This window comes from Octodon degus, unplaced genomic scaffold, assembly GCF_000260255.1.
Source record: "Octodon degus isolate 3935 unplaced genomic scaffold, OctDeg1.0 scaffold00118, whole genome shotgun sequence".
NCBI lineage: Eukaryota > Metazoa > Chordata > Mammalia > Rodentia > Octodontidae > Octodon > Octodon degus.
In genome coordinates, this window is record NW_004524694.1 from 255585 (window position 1) to 265584 (window position 10000).

Consider the following 10000-nt stretch of genomic DNA (forward strand, 5'->3'; position numbering starts at 1 on the left):
AAAAAAAAAAAAAAAAATAGTATATATAGGGATTGAACCCAGGGCCTGTCTACCCACTTTCAAGCAGCTGTTCATATAACTGGTTCATCTCACAAAATGTAACACTTGGTAGCAAATTTTTGTTGTTGTTGTTTTTTTGTTTTGTTTTGTTTTTTGGTTTTTTGGGTGTTTTTTTTGTTTTGTTTTTGTTTTTTTGCGGAACCGGGGATTGAATTCAGGCCCTTGCACATGCCAGAGAAGCGCTTATTCCACTGAGCTGTCTCCCCGGCCCCGGTAGCAAATTTTTGAACAATGCATCTTCTATGGACAATAGTGGTGTAGCAGAAGAGAACATTAAGTGGGTGCTCTGATGTGTACCTGCCACTCCACACTCAGGCAGCTGAGGCAGAAGGACCGGGAGCTATACAGTGAGACCCTGTCTCAAGATAAAAAAGGACAAGACTGCTGGATGAAAAGTTTGGTGTGTGAGAGAAGTCTAGGCAAGTGACAGTTGAATTCAATTGAAGCCACCAAGTTAATTTATTCACTCAAAGGTATTGAGAACTGACTATGTGTCTGTCACAATCTATTTGAGGTGCTGGAATGTGGTAAAGAATAAGACAGATGAAATATACCCACACTTTGTGGCTTTCATATTTCGGAAAACAGCTTTGACAAACCAAGTTACTGCTGAATAAGTTTGTAAGGCTTGTACTAACACAATTCCAGTCATGTGTCCTATTTGGATATGATGCTTCAGATCCCCTAAGTGAACTCTGCTGTGAAAGGATGCAGTCTTTGTGTATTTATAGGTTTCATGGTAAATAAGATGTGTTGAAGTCATTGTCAGACATCATCTTGAGAAGAATGTTGGAGAATTTTATGTGGCTTAATGTCAGTGAGGAAATGGAGGGAAAAGATTTAAAATATTTAATAATGCTTTTGAATGTAAAATTAATAGAGAACATTAAGAAAGATGAAGAACTCAACAGTGTAAATGGGGCTCAGACATCTCCCATGCAAGCCCGCGGGCTCACACAACTTCTCTTACATCCAGTTTGATCTGTGCTTTTGTGAAGCCATGAAGCCTTGTAAAGCAGGATTGCCTGTGCTTCTGATTAAGAGCCGGACCCACACAGAGCAATCCCAGTGCAGCAGCTGCCCTCCCTCACACCCTCAAGGCCCACCAGATGTTAGCTTTAAAAAAAGAAAATTGGGCTGGGGAGATGGCTCAGTAGAATAAACGCTTGCCTGGCAAGCACAGGGTCCTGAGTTCAATTCTCCGTACTGGAAAAAAAAAAAAAAAAAAATCACTTATAATAGGGGCTGGGGAGATAGCTCAGTCACAAGGGCCTAAGTTCAATCCTCAGTTCCACAAAAATAAATAAATAAAAGGTAATGAAACAATTTATTCACTTTGTTATTTTATAATTTCACACCTTCCATTCTTAGCCTATATTCAAAAAATAGTCTCAGCAGGTTTCTTTGGTCACTAGAGGGCAGACATGAGTTACATTATTTCTGCTGGTAAATTGGAAACTATGTTTACTCACTATTAAATGACCTTGATATTACTATGATGGCATTATTTGGAATTTTTTATAAAAATTCTGAGATAATTTTATTCCAAAATAGCCTATGAAGACTCTTCCACCTGCTGTTCCCACCGAGCCATCTGTTCCCCCAACAAAAAGTGATTCCGACAAGAGCTCTTCCCAAGTGCCACCACTGCTGCAGGAGACAGATAAATCCAAGTCTAATACCAAGCAAAATAGTGTGCCTCCTTCACAGAGTAAGCAGCCCTCCTTTCTGTTCTTTGGTGTCCTTCTGTACCTGTACATGTTCCTGTGGTTTGTGAAGCTTTGTGAATCAGTGAGCAGTCAGCTCTTCCCTGTGCAAGTGATAGCTGCCTTGGAACCTTGTGGGCTTCCGTGTGAGGGTCAGGCCCCTGAAATGACTCAAGGAGAGACTGAGTGGCCAGGGACAAAGAAGACTAAGAGCTGGGTGCAGTGGTGCACACCTGTAATCCCACACTCTAGGAGGCTGAGGCAGGGGGATCACAAATTTGAGCCTACCCTGGGCAGCTTAGTGACTTAGTCCCAGGCTTAAGATAAAAAGTAAAACAGGACTACAGATGTAGCTCAATGTGAAGACATAGGATTCAGTCCCCATTATTGAAAACGAAAAATATGACAGCTTGGTACTCATCTGCCTGACTTGATCCCTCTCCTTTCTCTGTGCATGGTTTTGAGAGATCTGAGTTGTTGTGTACCTTTTCCTCTTCCTCCCTACCTCCGGCTGACTTCAGTGTCCATTTCACGCCAGGTCCTGTTGTATCACACTCAGCCATATCTAATGGTGCCTTCCAGCTGGGCTCCATACTGCTCCGCAAGCTGAGAGGACTGTGAGGGCTAGCAGTTGGAGACCAACCTGGGCACCGTAGGACCCCACTTCAGAAAGACAATGCTGGGGGGCCAGGGAGATGGCTCAGTGGAATAAGCGCTTCCCTGGCAAGCTCAAGGACCTGAGTTCGACCCCGGTTCTGCCAAAAAAAAAAAAAAGAAAGAAAGACAATTCTGCTTTCTCTGATTGAAGCTGGTTAACATTGGGCATGACAGCCCATGCCTATAATCCCAGCACTCAAGTTTGAGACCAGCCTAGGCTACATAGCATTCAAGGCCTGCTGAACTCTATGTAATGAGACCCTGTCTCCCACAACAAAGTGGTTGAGAATGAGCAGAAGCAGATCTAGTATTGCTGGTATTAAAAGCAGAGAGGGAGGGCCAAATAGCTCAGTGGATTAAAGCACCTGCAAGCAGGTTTGAATGCCCCCCCTGCTGCTGGCCCTGCCCCCAGGGTATGCTGAGCCAGCAGTTGAGATTGGGCGTGGTAGCACGTGCATGCCTGTAATCCCAGCTCTTCAGAGGCTGTAAACAGGCAGATCACTTAAGCCCGATCTAGTAGTGAGACCCTGAACACCCTGTAGACACTTCCCTAAAGTACAAAAATTAATAAAAATTTTTTAAAAGCAAGAAGATATAGGCTAACTTAAGAATACATTAAAAAAAAAAAAAGAATACATAACTAGAACTTTAAAAATGTAAAATAAGACTCGAGGCATTTTTTTTCGTAATTGCTATTTTTGTATTATTGAGATACAACAATACTTATTCTTCCAGACTTTCATCTCTCTCCATTCCCCCTTTTTTTTTTATTTTAGCCAAGTCTGAAACTAACTGGGAATCTCCCAAACAAATAAAAAAGAAGAAAAAAGCCAGACGGGAAACGTGAGTTTGTTTTTTTTTTCCCTGAGTTGGACATGTGTTTGCAAACACTGTCTTGAAGATTATGCTGTTTATGCAATAATTTGTGAACATGTACAGAGTTTTACATAAATTTAAACCAATTTTTAAAGCAAAACTGTGAACACAACCACCATAAAAAATGAATCAAAGGAAAGTTAGTTTATGGAATTAAGAGGCCAGCAAAAAATACTCCAGTGCTGGAAGACATTTGAGAAAGACTCCAACTAAAGGAGGATGCTGTTCCCTGAAGAACTTGATCCTGGCTTTGCAGCAGTGCCCTCCCTGTTTACAGCAGCTTGTGCCGCCACCTCTGCGGCAAGGGGTGACAGGCTCCAGCCAGAGAGGGGCAGCGGGCGTCAGAGGTGACTCCTTGGATCTTATGCACGAACTTCACCATTGAAATCTGTTTATGCTTAAATCAAAGTGCTTTGATCAAATGCATAATCTGCCATATCTTTACATATTCGTTGATAACAGTTTATATTAAAGGAATCACAAGTGCAAATAAAAAGTCATTTATCATTTATATAACTAAACTGTCATGGTTTAGTTTACGGTTTTTAAAAAGTTCTTAATGGAAAATGCAATTGACCCTTGTATGGCTTATGAAGTTATTTTTGATAGTCTTACATTACTTGAATTGTTCAAAGTACAGTATATTTTAAATTAAGAAGGGTAAACTATATGTATTTGTTTTATAATTTAAGGTTCAAACTAACAAATAATGTTCTTGTTTATGATTTGAAAACTTTCAGGCTAAATCCAACTTTTTCTTTTCCCTATCAAGTACATTTTCCTGTGTCAACTCAGTTGCTAACAATTTTTTGACTTTAGAAATGAAATCATTCACAACTCTTGAGTATATGACGGGGAATGAAATGAGAGTGAGACAGCTTTAATTGACATTGTCAAGACCTCCAGTTATCAGGAACACATTTTGTTACTGCCTTAACCTGTAGTGTGTAGTATATGCATCAATTTCCTGAAGAGGATTCATGTTTTTATAAGAATTTTCATGTAATTATTGCAATTGTGGTCAAATAAGGAACATTTTCTGCTTGAAACTGTATTGATTTAAATGATGTGGGAGATGGTTCACCATTTTCAGGCACTGTGTAATTCTATTGTAATAAACTGGCAGGTATCTTTGTAACTATAAATAGTGCATGCTTGGCCATGTACACTGTAAATAGCCTTTACCAAACGTGTTTGACAAGGACCATAATTAACAAACATCACTTAGTGAGTTGTGATAAAGAAAAAAGCCATGATTTATTCGACGTGACTGGCTTGATTTTATGTGGCGCCAAGAATGAAACCGTTTAACAGCTGTAACCAATGGTACTGACCTACCCATCCAATGTTGTCTGTATTATATTTGACTGTGGTTTGATAGTATTACAGACTGGGAAAGCTGGAGAAGCAAAATGGCTTTAGTTTTGCTGAATGAAGACCGGCCTTATTCGTGGACAGCTTTCCTAACAGTGGTTATTAACTTGTATCAGGTGTTAACATCTGTTTCAGGAACATGGCGGTATGTTTACATGTCGCAAGTTTTGTTTAATTCTATGGTATTTCTAAATCAGTTTGTTAAAATAAATTCAGCAAATGGATAGCATTGTTTTTATTTACTTCGATCTGGGGGTAGGTAATAGCTAAGTGCCAGGAATGAATTTTGTCAAATGACTTTATTTTGTTAGTTTTATGTGTTTCCTAAACAGATCTGAGGATTCCTACATTGTCAGCACTTTGTAAAGGTTTGTCAGCACAGAGAGAATCTGATAAGGAGCCTGTAATTTTAGTGTGTGCCAAAAGTGTCTGCTCAGAAATTTTAATTGAACTCGCTCAACTCTACCTCGCCACTTCTTAATCTTAGAATTCTGGTTACTGTTGTGTGCCGGACTTTATCTTTACAGTGCAGCGCCCCCCAGCCAGCCGCCCTCGGGAGCCAGGTGGGTCCAGTGTGGAGAGCGCGTCTCTCCCCTCTGGCTCGGGCACTCAGACACAGACTTGGCGTTTTACAAGGTGGTAGTGGTGTGAGTGAATAAAGGTCCGCCCCTCCTTTCCCTGTTCTTGCTCTTCGCCTGTTCCGTAACAGATGTTTTTGTGACATATGCACTTTTTAGTGTCTGAACAGAGGGACTGGTTTCTGTTGCTGCCTCAGAAGACACCAAACTCTAGGTAGTGACTGAAGGAGGAGAGGAACAGGAGCTGCTGTCCACACGTGGCCGGGTCCGAGGCTCCAGCGCTGCCAGCACCTCCTGGGAAACTGCCAGGCCTAATGGCAAGGCCGCCTGCTGCACTAGGGAGCCGTGGCCTCAGATTTTCTGGACTGGAATCCTGCCTTCCTGTGCCTAAGTGAGCCCAGCCACAGTGGAGAGAGTCCAAGAAGAAAGCACTGAGACAAAACGTGATCAGTGTGGTTTACCGTTTGCTTTGCACCTTGCTGGGCAGGGCTGGGCAGGAGAGCTTATCCAAGTCTAACAGTGTTATTTCACAGGCCAGTCCACCTCGTGGTAGGGGTAAAGGTACCAGGGGGCAATGTTTAACTACAGAGTTGAGTTTTTCTTGATTGAAAACAGTCCATTATTAATATAGTGTGAATATCTCAGAGTTTAAAGCTTAAGGTGTCTAGTTGATATCTTAAGATTTTCTGTAAACTCATTGCACAAACTGGAATTACTTTCCAAAAGGCTTAGGGAATGAAAATGTATAAGATGCATTAAGTATTGTAAATAAAAGAAGCCATCCTCGTTTTGTTTAAATTGCTCATTAACAATTCTTATGGGAAGGGACTTGGTCGTTGTACATCCTGTCCTAGTTAAAAGAAGGCTACGCTTTGTCCTTGATTCCACTCTGCCCCCAAGACAGCATAGATTCTCGCTTTCCCGTGAGAGTCAGCATGTGGTGTTGAGCCCCTCTTAAAATGGCCCTGTGTGGGAAGCCTTACCATGGAAGGTACTTTTTATCCCAGACCATGTGGACAGCAAGTGTCACTGCTGGGGCCGGGGAGATGGCTCAGTGGAATAAGCGCTTCCCCGACAAGTGCAAGGGCCTGAGTTCAATCCCCGGTTCTGCAAAAAAAAAAAAAAAACCAAAGCAAGTGTCACTGCTGCAGGGTGCATCGGATTGCTGGTGTTGACCTTCTGGTCTGGGGTGGGACCCTGGCTTGACACATGGGTTGGTTTATGTATAGTTGAGACAGCCTAGAAACTTGCTCGTCATGGGGAATGGTCCAGGGCCACATGGCACCCTGCAGGATAAGAGTCCCCACCCCTCCCTTATCCTTCTCCTGTCAGGCCTGAGGACAGCTGTGTCCCATCTGTGCAGTGACAAGGCAGATCCTGCCTGCCCTCTTAAGAAAAGTCACCACCCCTGAGACTACTAGCCAGAGAAGAGGCTGTGTGCTAGCGGCCTTCCTGGCCTGTTGTAGTTGGCCCAGTGGGCTGCGAGCGAGCGGCCTCGCCAGTCTCCTGCTGAGCCTAGCAGCTTGGAGAGTTGTGGTTTGTCTTGATTTTGCAGTGCTGGTGATGGAACCCAGGGCCTGTGCTCTAAGACCATTTTAGTTTTCAGAGATGGGGTGTCTCAGTTACTCTTAACCTCGTTGCTGGGACAAATACCCGACACCCAAAATGAAGGATTTTAACCAGGGATTGAACTCAGGCCCTTGCGCTTGCCAGGGAAGTGCTTATTCCACTGAGCCACCTCCCTGGCCCCTCAAAATGAAGGAAGGAAAGGTTTATTTAGCTCACCATCAGTGGAGGTTTCAGTCCATACTCCACTGGCTCCAAGGCAAAGGGCAGCCTTTTGGCGCGCGGGGGGGGAGGGGCACAGGAGGGGCAGCAGCTCAGGCAGCTAGCTAGCCTCTGCCCTCCTTACGCTGTAATGTGAACTACTTGCCCCAGGGCAGACGCAGCACCCACGGTAATCACAAACTCCAGAAGCTGCCCAAGACTGCATGAGGCTTTAGGGGGATACCTAGACACAAACCACACCACAGGGTTTCACTCAGTTGTGATGGGCTTGAATTTATGATCCTCCTGCCTCATACTGGGATTACAGGCAAACACCACTGTGCCTGCCCCTCCCAAGCATCTTTGCAGCTGAGCAGAAATTTTGAATGCTATTCATAAACAGCTAATTCCCCAGTTCCTTTTTTTTTTTTGAAACAGGGTCTCACTATCAGTTCAGGCTGGTCTTGGCTCACTTTGTAGCCCAGGCTGGTCGAAACAGTCCTCCTGCCTGAGCCTCCTGGATGTTTGGATTACAGCTATGCTCCTCCACATGCCAAGCTCGTGTGTGTGTGTGTGTGTGTGTGTGTGTGTGTGTGTGTGTGTGTAAATAGGGATTGAACTCAGCCCCTTGTGCTTGTCAGGGAAGCACTTATTCTACTGAGCCATCTCCCCAGCCCCCCCCCCCTTTTTCTAAGAGTGGGAAAATTCATTGGCGAATAGAAATGGGGAATAGAAATAGCTCCTGAGAAACTGGAGGGATCCCAAATGGGCTGTCCCCCAATTTCTGTGTTGGATTCTTTTTTTCTTTTTTCTTTTTTTTAAATTATTTATTTATTTATTTTGTGTGTGTGTGTGTGGCCAGCTCAGTCCACCAGGGGGCAGGACTGGCTGGCATGTGGTGCTGGGGATTGAACCGCAGTCCCTGTGCTTTGCTTAGCTTAGCTTGTTCTAAGTAGGTGCCTTAGACCACTGAGCCATCTCACCAGCCCCATCTGTGTTGGATTCTGAAAGAAATTTCCACCATTTACTGACTGTGTTAGATTCTAGGGACAGAAGCTGAGGGAAACACCCTGTAATCCATTGCACACTGCATGGAATTAGCACCCTACTGTGTAAGATGATACTGTTGTCTTGAACACTTAACAGGACAGTGACTTCTCAATGGACTTGACATGCATCACGACATTGTGAGGTATTTGCCAACTAATATTTGCAGTACTACAGTTTTCATGGACTGCAGGCAGACATGCACAAAAATCAGTAAGGTTTACAATGGATTGGTCAATCGTACAATCACCTGGAGGAGAGGACTACAGCAACGTAGAAAAGACAGAGATAATAATTGAAAATGCAAAGGAGGCCCAGAGGGTCAGGGCTCTTACCAGGCAGAGACCAGGACTGAACCTGTGGCTACTGAGTTGCCTGCAGCTCTCTGGGAGGTGGGGAGGCGCTGGGACAAGAGGGGGGCACTGCGGAGCTCCAATGAATGTGCTGCTGATAAATGGGAAACTTACTTGGGGGATTAAGACTTGCCCAGTAAGGTAATACTTACCCAATAGGGCTGAGGAGATAGCTCAGTAGAATAAGCACTTCCTTGGCAAGTGCAAGGGCCTGAGTTCAATCCCCATTTCCACCAAAAAAAAAAAGCCGGGCATGTGGAGGAGCATACCTGTGATCCCAGCATGGGCCTGCCTCACAAGCACAGGGTCCTGAGTTCAGTTCCTGACACTATGGAATTGTGTGCAAAGTCAGAGTCCTCAGCTGAAATCTTGCCTTGCCTTCTTGAGATGTCACAGAAACGCTAGTCTGAGATCCTGAGACAGTGGGCCTAGGGCAGACCAGGCATCCATCCAGGATATAAAGTGGGGGAGCAGCTCGCAGCTGGCTCAGGATGGTTCCCTGTCAGAACAGTCAGGTGACCCACAGCGCTGTTTGCTGGCAGACAGACGTCACCGCAACACTGTCTTCCTCGCAGCAGGCCCTGTTGGCCTCTTCCCCCACCGTGGGAGGGAAGGGCTTTGCTATGCTTTTTGGTATCAGATCATGCAGAAGGTGCAGCTGCTGGGCTGGAGAGGTGGCTCAGTGGTCTAAAGCACCTACTTGGAACGGGCTTGGCAAAGCACAGGGACCGCGGTTCGATCCCCCAGTGCCACATGCCAGCCGGCCCTGCCCCCAGTGGGCTGAGCTGGCCATACACACAATAAATGAATGTAATAAATAAATAAACAGTGGAATATATAAAAAAATAAATAAATAAATCTTTAAAAAAAAAAAGGTGCAGCTACTGAAAACCGAGCCAGCAGAGGCAGCAGGGATCTCTGCTGCACTCAGAGTCATGCCGCACAGCGAGGCACCAACTAGCCCAGGGTGACTTTGGACTTGCAGAGATCACCCTGCCTCAACCTCCCCCTAAGTACTGAGATGGCTGAAATTCTATCTTAAATTTAAGTGAAATGGGTTAAATTTCAGTGGCACAGTGTCTGCGCGGCAAGCATGAGGCCATAAAAGTCTTATCATGGGCCAGGGAGATGGCTCAGTGGAATAAACACTTCCTTGGCAAGCGCAAGGGTCTGAGTTCAATCCCTGGTTCCGCAAAAAAAAAAAAAAAAAAAAGTCATATCAAAATAAGTCTAATAAACATGATTACTATCCATCAACATTGTCTTTGCAGATAGGGTAAACCGGACTGCATGTATTGCAGGTTAATAATAAGCTTCTCTTCTGAAGGGTTAACCTAAGTTAGCAAATCAAAATTGGAGAAAAGGAAGGGCTGCAAGGTCAGCCAACATTTTGGCCCTAGTCTTTCAAGGTCAGTGAAGACTCCAGACATAGGAGAACCTGTACTGTAACATCATGTAACTCAGTTGTGTCCCAAATTTTCTGATCAAGGAGATTATGGAGCCACAGCAGTGTGATCGATGATGTATAGTGCGCCTGGGGAGAGTCACATGGAGAGAAAACATTCTCTCAGGCTTTCAAAGA

General features: G+C 44.4%; 1 protein-coding gene across 4 annotated transcripts in view; it reads left to right on the forward strand.

The window, feature by feature from the left end:
- The window catches only part of Mtdh (metadherin), a 77198-nt gene extending 72301 nt beyond the window's left edge, over nt 1–4897 (forward strand). For all 4 annotated transcript variants that reach the window (XM_023699934.1, XM_023699936.1, XM_023699935.1 and 1 more), the window contains 2 exons: nt 1615–1771; nt 3200–4897. In XM_023699934.1, the coding sequence (XP_023555702.1) occupies nt 1615–1771; nt 3200–3270 (228 nt within the window). In that variant the 3' untranslated portion in view covers nt 3271–4897. The remainder of the gene's footprint in view (nt 1–1614; nt 1772–3199) is intronic.
- The last annotated feature ends 5103 nt before the right edge of the window (nt 4898–10000 follow it).